Raw genomic sequence first — 19,740 nt, 5'->3', positions numbered from 1 at the left:
CAGGTGAATTATCAGTTCAAGCAAATTGCATCCCTACTTTCATAATACAAATTTCCAAATATCGGTGTAAAGCTAATATAGACATTATTTAGCATTTGTGTGATAAACTTAAAACTATATAAGTAAAATGTTGTGAAAAGTTAGAATTTGTATAAATGCAACTAGACTGCAATGCCTATTTATGAGATTTACAAAGCTGGCAAGCATACTCATAATCACTAGACGTTGGCCCAAAAACCATGGAATCCAAGTGGAAAATTGAAATTCTTAGGGACTTCGAGTTTAGCTATCAACGCACCATCAACTTCTCCAATCTTCATAGGGTTCAGAATAACTAAAAAACATCTTTGCATTGACACAGCATACTGCAAAATAGTGAGTTAATGTTATTACATTGAAATCCTATACTTAGAAAAAGAGATAACAATATCGAAAGCGATAAAATTACTGTATTTTTTAATTAAAAAGACTAAATTCTGTTTCTTATTGAAATTGTTGAATTTTAAAATTTTCTTATTAAAAAAAATCAAATTATAGATTTTTTTTTATAGAAGAAACCAAATTTTTCTTTGATACCTCAAATTGTTGTTATCCTATTATAGAAGCATCAATTTTAACACTCAGAGACATTGATCTATCACAATTATTTTTTATAAAAAATACCAAACTTTTTTTCTGGATTTTGTTTCACCTCAACCACAAGAATATAACCGTCGTCTTCTTCGACACCTCTGGGGACAAAAATAGGCTCCCCAATAAACCTTCGAGCACCAGTGGACCATGTACGGTTAGTATTGGTTGAAACATTCAGCTTCACCACCGTATCAAATGGGAAATGTGGCAACGCCTGGCGAGAGCCAGAAGATGTTGCCGCATAAATTAACGTATTTTTTTGGCCAGAAAATGCTGGATTTATAACAGGGAAATCTGATGGCTTGCTCCAGTTATTCAAAGGCTCCACTCTACATTTTTGGCTGTTCCCATTAGCATTTAAGTTGATAGAAACCTGTGAAGCAAACAAAAATATCGTATTTACCAAATTAATTTTAAAAAATTGATAATATTCAATGCCAATGTCTACATTTCCCATTGAGAGATAGTGTTTTAAAACCCTAGTAATGATATATGATTGTCTGTGTCCTATAAAATTTAATTCTGATTAAATGTCGATAAAGTGGATAAAATTTTGCAATTAATGGTCTAATAAGGAATATTCATCATATAGTATTAAGTCACAAATTTGTCTAATTAATTTTTTTTATTTTTTATTAAATTAGTTCACTGGTCAACACTCTATGATCGGAGGAGAGGTGTAATCTAATTCAATTGAACTGAATAGTATAAGAAAAAAAAATATTTATACCCTATAATTTTATAAAACTATTAAATCTAATAAGTTATATAAATAATCCTTTAATTAAATCTAAAATAAATTTTAAAGAATATAAATGCAATATTCAAAATTTTAAAAGTTTATTATAATATTTTATTTGAGGGAAATTTAAACAGTTTGGTTTACTTATACTCCTAACCTAAACAAGTTAATGTCCGATTCAAATATAAAAATATTATTGAGTTGAGAGTACCTGAACAAGATGAGGCAACAATTCATTATCCCTTTGTTTTACATTCATAATCGAAGGGTCTAGTTTACCATTTTTCCAGTTATATCCTGTCAAACAACAAAGATTTCCTAACTTTGTGTTAAAGCAGCAAGATAATACGGCGGATGGATTCAAAGTTTAATGTTACTTAGACTTGAAGAAGGCCTTACCGAAAAGCTTTTGGAAATTAAACCATTGATAGGAACAAGAGCAAGCGTGTATCTGAATCTCTGAGTTCCCATCGGCATCCTTTCTCTCAAAAGCATTGCCGATATGCAACAGCCACATCTGCGAAGGAGCTTCAACAGGCACTCTCCAATCTCGAACTCCGGCAGATTCATGATCAGGAAACCGAGGAAGTAAGTAAATGGGACTCGTGGACTTGCTGGGGTTCACTGATAAAGCTGATATCATTGGAGATAATCCACAAACTGCTGTCATTGATCCTGCACAATGTTTAACAGTATGTATGAAACAATCTCACTTGAACTTATGGGAAATTTTGAAAGTTTAATTTATTCAATTAAAAAAATATAAAAACTTATAAAAAAGAATTTATTGTTTAATCTACTCCATAAAACAAAGTTTGAATTTAATTAAAAAAAAATCTGATAATCCATAAGCTCGTATAATTACCTGCCACATCAAGCTTAATTCTGTTGGCGAATAGTATATAATGAGTATCTGTAAATGCCCAGTCATGGATCAACAAATGATCGGGGATATTGAATTCTTGCTTGTTCAATAACTTGAAATTTGGGTCAAATTCTGCAAACATGAGTAAATAAATTACTGAGTATAAGAAGAAATATATGGTACAGTACAGTGCAGCACAGACCCAAAATTGGATAAATCGTATAAGCTTTACCATAAAATGTAAAATTGCTACGCGGTAGTAACATATCTTCTGCGTTGCATGACACTGTAAGAAGTCTATTCCTTTGAGCGTCTAGTTTATAGTGGGACAGCAACCGCTTAGGTGGCATTTTAAACACTCCTATAAACATTAAAGACAAACAAAAATAGAAACATCTATTAGAGTTATATCATTTGATTATGCATTGATTCGAATCAAACCAAACTTGAAAAATAAACAACAAGGTTTTTTTTTTTCCCTCTCTAATCGCCACTCTATCTCTAACAACCTCTTCTTCCCACCAAACTATTAATTAGCTCTTCCTTGTTGTCCAAAGACAAAGAGACTTTGACGAGGTCAATGAATGGACGAAGATGAAGTCTTTGTCTGTTGACAGAGAGAGAATCGTCCTCTTCATCAGCAAATGACGATTCAAGGCAATATCCTAACGACTCAAGACGAAACGATTCATCTTGACGAACAATTCATCTACTGGATTCTAGACACGTGGGTGCTTTTATCGTCTTGGTTGCTTTCGTAGCCACAGTGGGTGCTTTCGTCACCATCCAAATCTGCTTCCATCGCCATTGTGGATTCAAGATTTTGAAACCTTAGGTTTAGGGTTTAAGGGAAAAAAGTGAATTTTTTTAAAACTTAATCTTAAGAGAAAATTATTAGTTTTTCAAACTAAAAGGAGAAAATGATATAAATTTTTAGGATTGAATGGTAAAATAACGATTTTATCTTTGTCTCTAATAGATAATTTTAACAAAAATTAGCTTATAAATGAGTATTTGAGTTTTTTAAATCATATGAGTATATACTTGTCTTTACATTAAAAATTGGGTGGGAAATAATCCTTAAGCCTTCTTAAATTGGTGATTTGAGTTGGCTTTGGGCCTGTTTATTTGGCTGCATTAAAGTTTTTGGGTTATTTTAGACTATTTTGGAGCTAGTTTCATTCCTTAATAGTGATCATTATTGGAGGATTATTTTCGTAGAAAACTTAGACATTTCCCACCTTATTGGTACAATTTTTAATGGTACTAACCATATTATTTGAGTCTAAGAAATGTCTGACTTTTTAAATGTTGAAAACTATGACATAATGTTGCTAGTGATATATCTCAACCGATCAAAAGAAAAGACGTGGATTCATCTACTTATATTGTGATGCTTCAAAAATGGGAAACTAAATATTTAGAATATATTCTAATATAGGAAACTATAATATATTCTAACGTACACAAATCAAGCATGACTAGTTTAGATTTTTGAACAATAACTCTAAGGAGATAAAAGAATTGTTTGAGAAGAAAAATATTTAATAAAGAAGAAGAAAAATATTCATAAGAAAAGAAGTACAAATAGAGAATAAGAAAATGAATCACTGACAAGACAAACTTTGGCACCAACACTAATCACGAGTAGAGTTCAAATTCAACAAGCTAAAATTGTTTAGTTCAAATAGAAATAAAATAATAATTACATTATTTAATTATATGAAGACATATAAGTTTATTTGTAGTCATTAATATTGTTGCATAATAATGATCAAAATTTTATAATGAGTTATTCAAATTAATGAAGTGGTGGTCCAAAATATGAATTTTTGGATGTGGGGGCAAAAGCCTAAAACAAGACATTTCTAAATATATCTATCTATTATTTTTATTCGCTTTATTACTGTAAATCACTGTTTATGTAACTTAATTATTGTTTGTAATTGCACTTAGTGATTTACATGGTAAATCATCAAATTTTGTGGAGATCTAGGGTTTCCGTAATGTTTTGTTCACTTAAAATGTTCAATCTCTCTTGTTCATCTTGCAATCTTCTCTCAGTTTAGGTGAAATTTATGGATATATCTACTGCCTCTAGTTTAAGGGTTCTCACATAAAATATTAATGTTATTGTGTCGCTGTTTTGGTTTTTTTTTTTTATTTATTTATTATTGTCTGCTGAATGGTTTCATAACAAGACGAGTATTATCATTATTCTCACATTTAATGTGTAAACTGCGATGGCTGGAATTAATAAACAATTGTTGTTGTTGTAGTCGCCGTGTGCTATGAATTTTAACCTATAGTTTTAAAATCATGTTATATAATAATTCGAAACGCAAAATAGTCTTACCATATAAAATCGGCCTCAACATCATCGCAGCTACGTCCCATACATCAGCACTTCTCTCACCACCGTCCGGCAAAGAATCATAACCGTTGATCATATCAAACATCCCCACAGTATCCAACGTCCCAGATTCAATCTCATACGGGTCCCCACCTTCCCAAAAGCACAGCAACTTTCTCCCCCACTTCAAAACACTCGTATTAGCCACATTTTTCATCACCTTTGTATTACCAATTTTCTTTCCTCCTTTCAGCACTGAAAAAGGACCCCGATGAGTAAACCTCCACGAACGAGTGTGGGGATCATGCTCCTCTTCTTGTGCCTCCGTTTTAACGTACTTCGCCGTGAACTTGACCTCACCAGTGACGCCGTTGATATCAAACGCTCGAAGGTAACCATGGCCGTCAAGAGGGTGCACAGTGGAACCGTGATCGTCGGTGAATAAACCCGGACCGGCAAGATAGTACGTGCCGGAAGGAAAGTTGGTGGGAACTGAACCTTCAACAACGCGAAGAGTGATGGGCTGGCTTGTTTCTGAGCGCTGTGACACGAACAGAAACTGGTAGTCCCAAAAGGCAGAGATGGAGTCGTCAACTTCAGGTGTTAAGCTGGTGGAAAATTGGCTATCTGGAGAGGAAATTGATATAGCTCGTGGAATTTTGACTGAATATGAAGCCTTATGCACCGGAGAGAGTGTTTCCGGAGAAAATAATTTTGTAGGAGTGAAACGACAGGGCATTATGGCCTGCATTTTCTGGAGAGAATAAATATTATATGTATTAATGAAGAAGTCAGGGGATGGGTTAATATATAATACAAGAAATGTAATCACCTGTGATATTTGCCTTAATTACGGATTTGCCACACGGTTTCCAAGTTTAAGAAATTGAGGTCTTAATTAATTTGAAGGCCGATTGAATTTTGATGAAACTGATGATTTTTTGCATTTAATTTTGAAAATTTAATTTTTTGTTTTTAATAGTTAAATAATATTTTCGTAACTTTATATTATATCACTTACATTTTTAATAATATAAATAAATTATACTTTTATCTTAATTATTTTAAAATTTGTAGTCTCTATCTTTTTGAAACTGATGGATTGTTTGCTATTTATATCACTTACATTTTATTCTCTATTTAATAATATAAATAAAAATTTTATTCTCTATCTTTAAAATTTTTAATAATATAAATAAATTATTTTAATTATCTTAATTATTTTAAAGAAGCCTTATTCTTTGTTTCTGAAAATCATTCAAAAATAGTTAACAATCCATATGTGTTTAGAGTTGATGAAAATGATAAGATCCACTAAAATAAAGATAGTTTGTTAGCGGTATGTTAAGACGGTAACGATGAATGATGAACAATTTTGTCTAAAACCTTTTATATTTTTAAAATTTTTATAATTATTAATTAAATAGGATAAATTTTTTAAAGAAAAATTTGAAAATAGATTATTTAATTTCAATTTAAAGTATCAAGTTTTTTTTCATTTGTTTTATAATTAATAAATTTTAATTTTAAATTAATATTAGAAGGAGAGATGTTTTTTTAATTTAATTTAAAGGCAGGAAATCTTCTTCAGTAGCCCTTAATTTGAAAATACACGGTGGGACATAGGTTGGATGTAACGTGGAGGACATGAATTCAATTGCTCATGAAATGGCAGACAAATTTTTATTTTTAAATTCTTCTAATATTAGCCTTGTGGAAAAGTTTATTACCTTACATCTGAAAAAAAAAACAAAAAAAACCTCAAATGGCAATAGGTTTTTAGCATTTATTTATTTATTTAGTTTCTTTTCATGTGTTGTGGAGGGATGCACTCAAACGTTAAATTTAAGAGATCAAATTTGTAGCAGTGAAATATAAGGGATTAAAGTTCGATTTAACCAGGGTTGTAATTTTATGCAATAAATAAAAAGAAACAGTGAAATTTAATCAAATGATTCAATTTGTTATTTAAACGTTTATATTTATTGTTATATTTTTTTAAGTAATAAAATTTCTTTTTACCCAAACTAAATCATCTCTTCGAGATAGAAGTCATCAAATAAAACTTTATTAAAAAAAATTTTTAACTTATGATTTTTTTATATTAAAACTATTAAGAGTTACTTTTTACACGTAGTTTTTTGATAAATTAGGTTTCAGCCATATATATGGGTTGACTTATATTTTAACGATATATTTATATATTGTTCTCTTATACTTAGTTACTTTTTTATACGATTCTAATACATTTTACTATAGAAAATTTTGACCACACAATTATATATAAGTAATTTGTCAACTTGACTCCATCAATGATTATAACTTCAATTTTGATTGGATTTGATTTGGATTAAATTTAAATAAAACTTAATTTGAGATTAAATTGAATTTCAAAAACAATTTAAAACTAACAAGTTGATATCTATATGAATTCCAACTTGAAATGTTTTATGAAAATGAGGCCAATATTTGACTCAACTTAACTTCTTGATTTTGTTTTGAAATTGAATTTGAGTAGATTAAAATCTCTTAGTTTCAACTAATTTATCTATAATGGGCTCCGAATGGCTTATAGTGGAGGGTATAGGAATCCGGCAACTTGCTAAACAAATTGCTCCATTATTAATAAAAATCCGGCCAAAATTTGTTCACAAGACAGACAAATGGAGAATCAGCATACAATTAAAGTAATTAGAGTGCGTTTGAATGAGAAATTTGTAGTGACTTGGTGAGGAATCATGATTAAAAGGGCACTTTAGTGGTTTAAGAATAACCGAAAGGAACGGTGTGATTGTGCACTAGTAATAATAATACATATTAAAATGAAAGCACTAAAGAAGTACAATGATTAGGATTTTGATACCAAGTGTTGAGTTGTTGTGATACTGCCGGAATACTGACAAAAAAGGTTGCCACGTGTACGCATTTCTCATCTGGCCGTCTATTGAGGAATCTGCTGATCTCATCACCATCAACTCATTCTCCTTTTGGACGGACGCTACTTATATAATACCAACCCACCATCTTCTTTAATTCATGGTAATTAAAATCTGGTGTACTCGGATACATACCATATTATATTATATGATATGAGAAAATATAAAAAATATATATTATAAGATATATCAAAAATTAATGTAATGATATATTCATTTGCATTGATATAAGTTTATGGAGAGAAATAATGACATTATAAAAATTTATTAGAAAACTTTTGAATTTAAATAAATTATTTTATTATTATTCATTTAAAAAATTTATCATGCAATATTATATAATACATAATATATTATACAAAAAATTATATTTTAAAAACATGATATTAGTTTAAAACCCAAATTTAGCACTAATATACTTAATATGAAATTTATTTTCTTCTTAATAGGTAGGCCCAACCAACTAAATTGATGCATACACCAAACATTAACACAATCAAACTATTCAACCCATAAAGATGATAAATATATAAGTTATAGAGTTTTAGTATAATTTATTAAGTTCAGTTAAATTTGAATTAATTGTTTCTATTTTGAATTCAAACTTGCACATATAACTTTTTTGCTCATTGAGATCAAACTTTACATAAATGCAATTAATTGAAATTTGAGTTAAATAATACTTGACCAGAGTGTTACTTTAGTTTTAACAGTGAAAATGTATTTTCTTTAGTTTATAAAACATATATTATGAAGATTAATATCATTTACACACCTAAATATAAATAATAAAATTATGTATAAATAATATATATAATTTTATATATAAATAATAATATATTATTATTTGATGAAGTGTTGTTTTATTTAATTTTCAATAAAAAAAAAATCTAAACTTTGACCACAAAATCTGTGAGTATACAGACCTTAGGCCCAGTGCAACATATAAGCCCGATGGATCTATCCAACCCACTGACACGTCTACTCACGGCAGTCATCAATTACCCAAAACAGAGTCCTAGCGGTACACTTTTTCAAATCTAGATGTTGGGGCTATTTTCCCTCCACCTCTTCCCTTTTAAAACACTTACAGACCAATTTCCCTCCATCCTTCTCCCTTCCCCTGCTCAAAACAATCTCGAAGAAGTGTGGAAGTCTTCGTATAGTTTGGTGTGCCAATCAGGTTGATGCACCGGTAATTTTCTTTTTCAATTATCGAAGGTTTTACTTCTGTGTCTTGAAAACAAAACAAAAACCACGATTTAATCTAAACTCTTTTTCTTTCCAAAATCAAATTAGGGTTTTTAAAATTCCGATTAGAATATACCCTTAATTATGTGGCAGTGTTTCCTATTCGAACACCAATTGGTTTAATCGCATTGTGCACCCTGGATAGACAGACGACTGTTGGCATTAATTTCGATCTCTTTTCACTCTGCCTTTGTTATTTTCTCAAATTGAATGGTTGTCTGGTACTGTGGATTTCTGAGTAAATTCCTGCTACTTGTCTAAAATAGTACTAGAAGATTTTTCGTTGGAAAGGCTTTACTGGATTATTTTATAGGATCTCAAATGGTGTTAAGTTGATGAGTGGTAATCTGCAGTTTAGAAATTTTAAGAGGAAAAATCCTTATATTAAAACTTAAACCAAATCGGTAGGTCTAATCGAGAATATCTAAATTATGATTAAAATTATTTTAACCATTAAACTGGATTATCACGTTTTTTTGATAAGTGGATTGACATATGTTGAATACGATAAATAGGATTAAACCGCAGTTCAATGTTTATGTCAGACTTGTTCTATTATTGTGCTCATGTCCTACGGTAGAAACTCTGTTTTTTTTTTTTTTTTTTTAAACACTCATTTAAAAATTCTAATTACGTTGTTATGCCTTCACTGGTCTGACCAATCGGCTGCACTGGTCTATTTGTAGATTAGACCTTTGTTGAATGCTTTATCTCAATCTAAAAACATTGTTGAAAGCTCTTGATTTTTTGGATCCTTGGTGATAATAATAGTTTACTCTCATATATTGAAAACTTTTAACCTGGAAATCAGATTTCCGTTAAATTTTATTTAGTTATAATGGATTTTAAACTTACCACCGAGGCACCGACTTAGCAGTTTGTATACGTGGCAACATCACATAGCGTCTGACTCAACTGCTATAATTTGCTGGAACTAAGTTTCCGAGACACAAAAAAGATTTAATTTTGAGTTTCATATTTCTGGTTATATTCTCTTAAACAGTTAAAGGACTAAGAGGACAGTCAAAGGAACTCTAGAAGTTCAATAAGGTGACAAGATAGTAAAAGAGATGAAATACAAGCAGAGGCTTATAACAGCAGCAAAAATTATACTTGAAGACGATGCACGTGGAGGACTCTTGTGTGGGAATTCTACCGACTTTGGTGTCACCGCCACGTTGAAACTTCACCAAACGGAGGGAATTCGCTGGCTCATACGGAGATATCTTCTGGGCGTCAATGTTATTCTTGGTTAGGGTTTCCTTTTAACTATGTTTTAAGGAGAAATGATTATTAAATGATGTTAAAATCTTGAGTATTACTCAATTCTTTTTACTGTATTTGCAGGAGATGAGGTATGAATTTCTATTTTGTTTATTGATCGGAGTCTCTTCATAAGTAACATAACACCCAGTTTTTAAATTCTACTATTTCAAAATTCTTGAAACCGTCTGAGGTAATTATTTACACGCTAGTTTCTTTTTGTTGATATCTTTATTAGTATTTGAAGCAGCGGCACGCCGGCATCTATGGAAAATTTAAGAGTGAAATTGTTTTGTGCTGTCTTGAATTCTTGATAAAATTTGAATTGTCTATTATGGAAGATTCTCGAAGATAATATGGTAGAAATTCTACCTTCAATATGACACTTGAAATCTATGCACATTATTATTGTTGTCTGGAACCAGGACTGTCTTATATTCTTATTTGGTTCTTTCAGCCTCTGTCTTTTTTTATAACCGTTGGGAATAACCGAGGCTTTTCTAATTGCTTACAGTTTTTTGCATCCTTGGTAGATGGGACTTGGAAAAACTCTACAAGCCATAGCTTTATTGAGCTATTTGAAGATGAATCAGATGTCACCTGGGCCATTCTGTGCGTCAAAAAGCCTTTTATTCAATTATGAGTCATGATACTTTTCATCTATGGAAATGGTTTGAGTTAGTGATTTCCCCTTTTTTTTCTGCAGTGGTTTTGTGTCCACTAAGTGTGACAGATGGTTGGGTGTCTGAGATGGCCAAATTCGCTCCAAAACTTAAAGTTCTTAAATATGTGGGTGAGAAAGAACACCGGCGCAGTTTACGCAAAACAATGTGTGAGCAAGTGATAGAGAAGTCCTCATTGTCTGATGTGAGTATTTGTTCTTAATATGCGGTCTTACAGATTAAACCTCTTATGGATGGAATTATATCTTAAGTGAATAACAGATCTGTTTTAATAGCTTATTATAAGTTGTGTTATTTTGCAGGTATCATCATTGCCTTGTGATATACTGTTGACAACATATGACATAGCCTTGGTGGATCAGGATTTTCTATGTCAAATACCTTGGCACTATGCCATAATTGATGAAGCCCAGAGACTAAAAAACCCTTCCAGTGTAAGTTTGAGATCTATACATTTAGTAAAATATACTTCCACAGTGGTGATTGTTTGATGATAAAATTAATTTTACTTTTAAAAACTATAAGAGATGCTACTGTCAATCATCAAATATTAAAGTTATAAAATGATTGTAATGGTGGTTGAACAGTCACATATTCATAAATTCTTGATCTATTGTCTCTATTCTTCTCTTCTCTTTTCTCAACTTTACAGGGTGATTACTACTGTGAATTCCGATTAAATTATGCTAGTTTCTAAACTAAGATTAGACATGAGTGGGTGAAATGTAATATTTTAATGCAAAGATTTTCTCTATTTTCCTATGATTTTCTCATTGTAAGACTTAAATGATTTAACCATGACAGATTCTATACAAAGTCCTCAGAGAGCGTTTTCTCATACCGAGAAGATTGTTGATGACTGGCACACCTATACAAAATAATCTTTCCGAGCTTTGGGCCTTGATGCATTTTTGTATGCCTTCAGTATTTGGGACACTGGAAGAGTTCCTTTCTACTTTTAATGAAGCAGGACATTGCTTATCAGGTTATTTTCTTATTTCATGAATAATCTGTACAACATTGCTGAAAAACAGAATTACAGTTGGAAACAAGGCATCTCAAAAATGAACTTATTGACATTAAAATAGTTTTAGGTTTTGGTTATTGAAGTCAGGGTTCTATTACATTGTTCATTATGTTTTCTGCACCTTCATCTCGAAGCTCAAATTGGTAGATTGATGCATCTGCTTTTTAATTACTCTTCTTTCTGAAATTTTTCACTGTATTTACCATGTAATTTTTCCTTTTTATTCTGTTTCTTCTTGGGAAGAGTTATGTAGCATATTAATATTCACATAAAACTTGGCCACCTGATATGTGATTGTCACCTTATTTATGTAAGGACAAGATCGGTGCTTGTGCAATTTTTTTTTCTTTACTGTGTAAACTAATTCTCCATTTTCATGTTCTTATTATATAATTGAATAATTTTTAAATCAGCCAAGGGAGGGTTTAGGAGTTTGAAATGTATATTGCATGCCTTCATGCTCCGGCGGACAAAATCTGAACTGATCAAGTCTGGAAGTTTAAGGCTGCCACCTCTTACTGAGATAACAACGTAGGCTTACTCTTTTTTTTAAATGTGTACTTCAGTGTTTGCTCTTAGTTCCTGTTGTAACTACTTCTATACAGCCAAATCAAGTCATAAAAGAAATCTGGACTTGGTCATGACAGGATGGCTCCTATGGTCTCGTTGCAAAAGAAAGTGTATACTTCAATATTGAGGAAGGAGCTACCAAAACTTCTAGTACTGTCTTCTGGTGGTGTTTCTAACCATCAGTCTTTGCAGAATATAGTATGTCTCTGCTTCTCAAAATTTTCCCCTTGAGGACTTTTTCTTCATTTACCCACTTATATTGCAGAGTAAATGCTTTCTTCTCTTGGAAGACCTAAAGAGCACACTGTTATGTTTCTAAGGAGAAGTTAGTTTGATTCATGATGATTTTATTTTATTTTTTTCTATCTGAAATAGGTTTATGTGGAGATTTATGTGCTTGATGACTTTCAACCTAGATTCTTCATCTAAAATATTTAGTTCCATATGGACTTTGGCGTAATTTAGGTGACTATTCAATGGAAAATTTGCTGAGTTGGTTTATCCTAAAGACCAATATTATATGGTGAATGTAGGCAATTGATTGCACAACGTAAAGATATTCCATTTAATAAGGAAATCAAGCATATTCATTTACGTATCTTAAGTTTGAATAGCTGACTGAATTTGTGTCTCTTTTCACTGTCATTACTCATCACCTTGTTTCTCTACTTATTGGGTATAAATGATGTTTGAATGATTAAATCTGCTTACCTATTCAGGTAATACAACTGCGAAAGGCATGTAGTCATCCTTATCTCTTTCCTGGTATTGAGCCCGAACCTTTTGAAGAAGGAGAACACCTGGTTCAGGTAGCCTTTTCATCTAGGTTTTGTTGACAAATGTAATTAATCTGGGGTATCTGCTGCATCTCTGAGCCATTTCCTTCCAACCAACATGCTGTTTTTATGACTTCTTGATCAGGCTAGCGGTAAACTTGTAATTTTGGACCAACTACTTCAAAAGTTGTATGCTTCTAAGCATCGTGTTCTTCTCTTTGCTCAGATGACCCATACACTTGACATTTTACAGGCTTGCTTTCTGAATCTTAATTATGTTTAAAATTTATGTCTTCAGCTTGAGTGCTGAAGCTGATTGATATTGAAAACTATACACTGCTATTCACTTGAAATGTAGGATTTTTTGGAGTTACGAAAATATTCCTATGAGCGTCTTGATGGATCGGTTCGGGCTGAGGAGCGTTTTGCTGCGATAAGAAATTTCAGTGCTTCATCATCTATGAGGAGTTCTGAAGCTAATGGAAATGATGCTTTTGTTTTTATGATCTCCACAAGAGCTGGTGGAGTTGGTTTGAACCTCGTAGCTGCTGATACTGTGAGCTTTATCAAATTCTCTTCTGACCAGTAGAAGTTTTACCGTGGACATTTTCATAATTTCAAATTTTGTGCAGGTTATCTTCTATGAGCAAGATTGGAATCCTCAGGTGGACAAACAAGCTCTGCAGCGGGCACATCGGATTGGTCAAATGAATCATGTGTTGTCTATTAACCTTGTAACTAGACACAGTGTGGAGGAGGTGATGTTCTTATCTCATTTCTATAATTTATTATTGTTGATACTGAATAGAAACATGTTGTTTAGGTTATCATGCGAAGAGCTGAGAGGAAGTTGCAACTTAGCCATAATGTTGTAGGAGAAGATGTTATGCACGAGGAAGAGAAAGAAAAAACCAGAGTTGAAATGGGTGATTTGAAATCTGTTATATTTGGGTTACATATGTTTGATCCTAAAGAAATCAACAATGAAGAATCAGATGGCTTGAAGTTGTCTGAATTAAATACCATGGCAGAGAAGGTAATTGCAATGCGCCATGAAAAAATACCAGTTGAGGCTGGCCAGAAGCTCGAAGTCAGTCCAGTGGATCTTTTGGATGGAAGTGATCTTGGGCAGGGAACTTCTGCTTCTGTGCTTTTTGATCCTGGTCTTGACGAGGCTTCATATCTCTCATGGGTTGAACAGTTCAAACAGGCATCACAAATAAGCATTAATTCTGTTCTGGAGTTGGGAGGTAGAAGGAAAATACCTGAGGATAAGAATTTGAAATTTGAGGCCGCTAGAAAGAAGGTTGAAGAAAAGAAGTTGGCTAAATGGGAGGCCTATGGATACCATTCATTGTCTGTTGAAGATCCTATATGCCCAGCAGATGGTGATACAATGTCACAATCAGGCTCTGTTCAATTTGTTTACGGAGATTGTACGGATCCTTCAAAAATTTGTCCATCTGAGCCTGCTGTTATATTCAGGTTATTCTTGTTCTTAGTGTTCTTTCTCCAGCTTGAATGGTCTAATTGTAATTTTAAATATCTTGTTTAATTTGTATATCAGAAACTGTAGGAGGAAAATCCTCTCAGGTAAGCTGCAAAACTGATTTGAAATTGAAATTTTATCACTAGGCACAACCGCATGAATAGAGTTATTTTTCTGTTGGAAATTCCAAGTAAAATTTGGTGTCATTAAGCTTATTGTCATGAATTCTTTGTACATTGATTTTACAGTTGTGTTGATAACTCTGGAAACTGGGGGAATGGAGGGATGTTTGATGCATTAGTAAAACTTTCTACAAACATTGCTGATGCATATCAGAGGGCTTCTGAATTTGGGGACCTTCATCTTGGTGATCTCCATCTTATAAGAATCAATGGTCTGCTATTTGTTGCATTCTTCCTTACCATTTGTCATATATTGTATGCAGATAAATTCCTTTCTAGTGCACACAAAGGCAGACTTGTGATTTGTTCTATCTCTTTTATCTTCTCAGTTCATTATCTTATCTTTATCACTCATTACTATCACCAGTGCCATGACTGCTTAAGTTTGTTTTGAGGATGGTTTTCCTAATTGGTTTGGTTTGGTTTTCATATAAATTTATATGCTATATTTTGTTTGCATCTAGAAATTCTCATAGATCATTTTTGTTGGGTCCTGTAACAAGAGTGTATTCAGTTTGGAACTCTTGCTGAAATTAATTATCCTGGCTAGTAAATTTCATCTAAAAAAATCTAAAGTCAAATGACACAAATTTATGAGTTTCTTTTGGGATATCTCTTGTTTTTATCCCTTCGGCATACTCTGGCTACTAAAAAATTAAATTCCTAATATCAGATTTGGACCTGAAAATGTTGTGTACAAAAGCTTGTATTTGATGTAGGAAAAATTAGAGTAATGCAACTTGATTGGATGAAGATATTTTTGTTGGTCTGTTAATTCTTGGGATTTTGTTGGAGAAATCCTTAAAAGTCGACTTCCTGCTGTTTTCTTGAATACAACTCATATATAGAGACATTTGCTCTAATCATTTTTGATGAGCTGAAATTGAAAATTTGTATTCTAACATGATGCACTTTATGTGCCACTTTTTAATTTCTTGTATTTGGAAATAGTATGTGTCTTGCTCTCCTAAACATGTTATCACTAAATATCAACCATTTTGTTGCTATGCCTAGAGGATTGTGATGAAGGGAGTATAAACAATGCTCCTCAGTGGGTGGCTTTGGCTGTTGTACAAACATATAATCCAAGACGTAAAGTCCCTCGGAGTGATATATCTATTCCTGACCTGGAATGTTGTTTATCAAAGGCGGCATTCTCAGCAGCTCAAAATTCTGGTTAGTCATCATGCAGCAGTTTTAGTCTGACTTGAATATGTTAGAAGGTCTAGTTTCTCCATGTTTTAATGATCAACCATTGCCGTCCTTTTTATATTGTCTTATGTAACTATATGATATTTTGTCAATTTCCAAAAGCTTCAATGCACATGCCACGAATCGGTTATCAAGGTGGATTTGATCGGTCACTGTGGTACAGTGTGGAGCGGCTTCTACGAAAATATGCTTCTATTTATGCCATAAAGATTTTTGTGTATGTCTCTCCCCCACTCTCTATATATACATTTATATGTTTGTGGTTACATATATAAACGCACATTGATTTCCTTTTGTTTTTACTCTTCTCAGATACTATTACCGACGGTCATCTTGAAGTTTGGGGTGGAACATTGTTTACATTGTCTAGTGGTGGTCTAGAAAGGACAACATGTTGTAGTTGTACTGATTCCTCTTTTCTTAGCGTTTAGGAGCTATGACCCAAGTGTCTGCTAACTTTTCTCATATATACTTCAGTCAGTTATTTTATGTTTTTTATTTGTATTAATTCCTTACTACGGAAGGAACGACTCTCTTCTGCTGTGTACTGTCCAAAGGTTTTTGGCCAGTTCTTTCTGGTAATGGTGTTACTTGAGATCCGATTCCGAGTATTTGGATTGCCTTCTATGAAAATATGTTTCATAATTTTTTCAATCTAAAACTTTTGTCTTTTCTTTTTTTCTAATTTTGTGTATGGGAACAAAATTGCTTATGCCTGATTTGCATTTCTCGATTGTATTATAAAATTTAATTTCAGTTTATATGCATTTGTGCAACAACAATTTGAACAGATATTTATATGACTTTTTTGCACTAAACTATTAAGGCATATATCTATATTAAACTAAAGTAAAGATGTGATCTGCATTTATCTTATGGCATCTACCTAGCACCAGTGTATTCTGTAAATTTAGATTTTGTATTGACGGAGGATTCTGTAAAATGGGAAGTCTTTGCCAGTTATTTGAAGAGCTGGTGCCCCAATTTCTTGAATATTTGTACGGAAAATGGGAAGAGTCTTACTGGTTAGTGCTTCTATATGATACCTGCACATATTTGTTTTTAACTTTAAGAGGCTAATTTTTTAAAAAATATTTTTTCCTTCATATTGGTAAATAAAAATGTGAGAAGGCATGCACTTAGAGCCGTTGGTTTTCCCGAATTTTTTATGCTTGTTCATAATCTTTGAAGGGAGCTTTCCTGAGTGGAGAAACGAAAAGATTGTAACTCTCCGAAAAGCCTTCACACTTTAAACCCAAGAACCCAAATATTACCAACCTTGATAAACTATCATTTTTCCCTTTTCATGCTACTCTTCCTTAACACCAACCTCTCTCCTGAACACAAATAAGCTCCCATTTATATTCCCCTGTCCTGTTGAACTTCTCCTCCATTAACTTCTCATCATTATCCAATTTCTCGTGTTACTGTTTAAGATGTCAAAAAATCACAATCAGGGCACTACTAGGCACTGCTCTGCGCCAGGCAGGCGGATTCCTACACCTGGGAAAGCTACTGTTCTTGCAATAGGAAAGGCCTTCCCTAGTCAGCTTGTTCCTCAGGAATGCTTGGTTGAGGGTTACATCCGGGACACTAGATGTGATGATGTCTCCATCAAGGAGAAACTGGAACGCTTGTGTAAGTAAACTTCTACTCAATAACTCAACTGATTTCATTACTTCTACTCATTGAAACTATGGATGGATCCAATCTAGTTCATACCAAATCTATAATTGATTCGAATGAGTTGATTTTGAGTTAGAGTTTTAGTTTGATATTTCAGTTAAAATTGATTCGTTTGTTTATTTGGTGAGATTGTTCATCCTTCCAACAATGTTGTTCGCCACACCAATAATCCGTTAATAATATTTTATATTAGCTTAAACAAATTTGAGCTTTTGTTTGATGTAGATGTTATAGCTTCAATTCGAGCTTAAGTCAGACCGAGGTTTGGTTTAGTTTGGATTAAATCGAACCCTAATTGAAATTTGACTTTGTGTGTGTGTTTTTTTCTTTCTTTTGCTAGGTAAAACCACAACCGTGAAGACAAGATACACTGTCATGTCTAAGGAGATCCTAGACAAATATCCTGAACTTGTGACTGAAGGCTCACCTACCATCAGCCAAAGACTTGATATAGCGAACCCAGCGGTTGTAGAGATGGCCTTGGAAGCAAGCCTTGCTTGCATAAAGGAATGGGGAAGGCCCGTAGAAGACATCACGCATATCGTCTACGTTTCATCAAGTGAAATTCGCCTTCCTGGCGGTGATCTTTATCTTGCTAGCAAGCTTGGCCTTAGAAGTGATGTTGGCCGTGTAATGCTGTATTTTCTTGGCTGTTATGGTGGTGTCACCGGCCTCCGTGTTGCCAAAGATATAGTAGAAAACAATCCGGGAAGCCGTGTTTTGTTAACTACTTCTGAAACTACCATACTTGGTTTTCGTCCACCAAACAAGGCTCGCCCTTATGATCTTGTTGGGGCAGCTCTCTTTGGTGATGGAGCTGCAGCTGTCATCATCGGAGCCAACCCGATAATGGATATAGAGTCTCCTTTCATGGAGTTAAACCACGCAGTTCAACAATTCTTGCCTGGAACACAAAATGTTATCAATGGGCGTCTTTCTGAAGAGGGGATAAACTTTAAGCTCGGCAGGGACCTACCCCAGAAGATTGAAGATAATATAGAAGAGTTCTGCAAGAAGCTGATGGGAAAAGCTGATTTAAAGGATTTCAATGATCTGTTTTGGGCAGTCCATCCTGGTGGACCAGCAATTCTGAACCGCCTGGAAAGTACATTGAAATTAAACAATGAAAAGTTGGAGTGTAGCAGGAAGGCTTTAATGGATTATGGAAATGTGAGTAGCAACACTATCTTTTATGTGATGGATTATATCAGGGAGGAGTTGAAGTTGAAGCATAAACAAGTGGAAGAATGGGGACTTGGCTTAGCATTCGGGCCTGGCATTACATTCGAAGGCATTCTTCTTCGTAGCCTGTAATCAGTCTCATGATGCAGTCAATAGTTTAACATTTTCAAGTATCAACCCTTCAACTACTGCTTCTGCATGTGTTTAATATCAGTAATTCTGAAGATATGATATTCAACAATATCTATTTAAGTAGTTGTTCCAACTTTTCTGCATTCTATCAAGGCTGAAGCATCCCGCACTGATCAGGTGTAGACAATATTTCCAGACTTGGTCGGGTCTTGACCCAGTCAAGCGGCTGGTTTGGGTCTCTTCCGATCCAATCGATTTAATAAACAGTTAAATTAAGATATTAATACTGTTGATATAAGGCAACATGGAAACAGTTATGTTTTATTAAATAAAGATTGAAATAATATAAAACTAAACAGTATTATGGTCTGAGGGATTTTGAATCCTAACAATTATAAAAATTTTACAAAAATCACGTAGACGTCAGCTTAATCAGGGGATTAATTTAATTTGAACCTTCTTAAATTAGATCGACTTGATCCAATAACCAAAATTGGACTAATTTGATTTAATAAATTAACCTAATTTAAACAGTAATTAATTAATAAATATAATCTAATAACTAATATAAACATAAAAATTGATCTAAATCGGACTGATTACCAGTCTTCAATGAAACCGATTTAACTGAACCTTGGAGGGTAATTAATTAAGTTAATTAATTTTTAATTTAATTTATTACAGTTAAAAAATATACTCATTCTTACTGTAACTTACAAGCGAAAAGAAAAGGGGAAAAAAAAAAAAAAAGACTCCAA

At 33.0% G+C, this 19,740-nt stretch overlaps 3 protein-coding genes across 8 annotated transcripts; 2 read left to right on the top strand and 1 right to left on the bottom strand.

The window, feature by feature from the left end:
• Window positions 1-218: 218 nt before the first annotated feature.
• LOC123207837 (carotenoid cleavage dioxygenase 7, chloroplastic-like) lies at window positions 219-5,332 on the bottom strand. The gene is made up of 7 exons (XM_044625323.1): window positions 4,597-5,332; window positions 2,473-2,601; window positions 2,241-2,372; window positions 1,775-2,050; window positions 1,587-1,672; window positions 692-1,006; window positions 219-365 (listed from the first exon to the last, which is right to left on the bottom strand). Exons 1-7 carry the CDS (start codon window positions 5,330-5,332, stop codon window positions 219-221), a joined length of 1,821 nt encoding a protein of 606 aa, XP_044481258.1.
• A 4,398-nt stretch (window positions 5,333-9,730) lies between these two features.
• Window positions 9,731-16,593, top strand: LOC123207844 (probable helicase CHR10). 6 transcript variants are annotated; one of them, XM_044625334.1, is made up of 17 exons: window positions 9,731-10,031; window positions 10,128-10,135; window positions 10,577-10,655; window positions 10,750-10,910; window positions 11,029-11,160; window positions 11,531-11,711; window positions 12,167-12,284; window positions 12,401-12,521; window positions 13,043-13,132; window positions 13,245-13,352; window positions 13,458-13,655; window positions 13,732-13,857; window positions 13,923-14,584; window positions 14,837-14,982; window positions 15,785-15,946; window positions 16,085-16,199; window positions 16,295-16,593. In XM_044625334.1, exons 1-17 carry the CDS (start codon window positions 9,851-9,853, stop codon window positions 16,317-16,319), a joined length of 2,613 nt encoding a protein of 870 aa, XP_044481269.1. In that variant the 5' UTR covers window positions 9,731-9,850; the 3' UTR covers window positions 16,320-16,593. The 6 variants fall into 6 exon arrangements, with proteins under 6 accessions (XP_044481269.1, XP_044481270.1, XP_044481272.1 ...); XM_044625336.1 differs by having other exon boundaries at window positions 9,899-10,031; window positions 10,558-10,655; XM_044625335.1 differs by lacking the exon at window positions 10,128-10,135 and having other exon boundaries at window positions 9,870-10,031.
• A 634-nt stretch (window positions 16,594-17,227) lies between these two features.
• LOC123207846 (type III polyketide synthase A-like) lies at window positions 17,228-19,102 on the top strand. Its single transcript, XM_044625341.1, has 2 exons — window positions 17,228-17,620; window positions 18,009-19,102. The coding sequence occupies exons 1-2, from the start codon at window positions 17,419-17,421 to the stop codon at window positions 18,980-18,982; spliced, it is 1,176 nt and encodes a 391-aa protein (XP_044481276.1). The 5' UTR covers window positions 17,228-17,418; the 3' UTR covers window positions 18,983-19,102.
• The last annotated feature ends 638 nt before the right edge of the window (window positions 19,103-19,740 follow it).

Source organism: Mangifera indica, unplaced genomic scaffold (assembly GCF_011075055.1).
Source record: "Mangifera indica cultivar Alphonso unplaced genomic scaffold, CATAS_Mindica_2.1 Un_0111, whole genome shotgun sequence".
NCBI lineage: Eukaryota > Viridiplantae > Streptophyta > Magnoliopsida > Sapindales > Anacardiaceae > Mangifera > Mangifera indica.
This window is presented reverse-complemented; position numbering and strand designations above follow the sequence as displayed.

Bases quoted from the DNA above. Each gene is read 5' to 3' on its own strand.
- LOC123207837 (XM_044625323.1), bottom strand. From the start codon at position 5,332: ATGCCCTGTCGTTTCACTCCTACAAAATTATTTTCTCCGGAAACACTC. The intron at 2,051-2,240 runs GTAATTATACGA...AACATTGTGCAG, and splicing joins AATTAAGCTTGATGTGGCAG to GATCAATGACAGCAGTTTGT. The intron at 1,007-1,586 runs GTACTCTCAACT...TTTGCTTCACAG, and splicing joins TGTTGCCTCATCTTGTTCAG to GTTTCTATCAACTTAAATGC.
- LOC123207844 (XM_044625334.1), top strand. From the start codon at position 9,851: ATGAAATACAAGCAGAGGCTTATAACAGCAGCAAAAATTATACTTGAA. The intron at 12,522-13,042 runs GTATGTCTCTGC...TTACCTATTCAG, and splicing joins ATCAGTCTTTGCAGAATATA to GTAATACAACTGCGAAAGGC. The intron at 13,858-13,922 runs GTGATGTTCTTA...CATGTTGTTTAG, and splicing joins CTAGACACAGTGTGGAGGAG to GTTATCATGCGAAGAGCTGA.
- LOC123207846 (XM_044625341.1), top strand. From the start codon at position 17,419: ATGTCAAAAAATCACAATCAGGGCACTACTAGGCACTGCTCTGCGCCA. The intron at 17,621-18,008 runs GTAAGTAAACTT...TTCTTTTGCTAG, and splicing joins GGAGAAACTGGAACGCTTGT to GTAAAACCACAACCGTGAAG.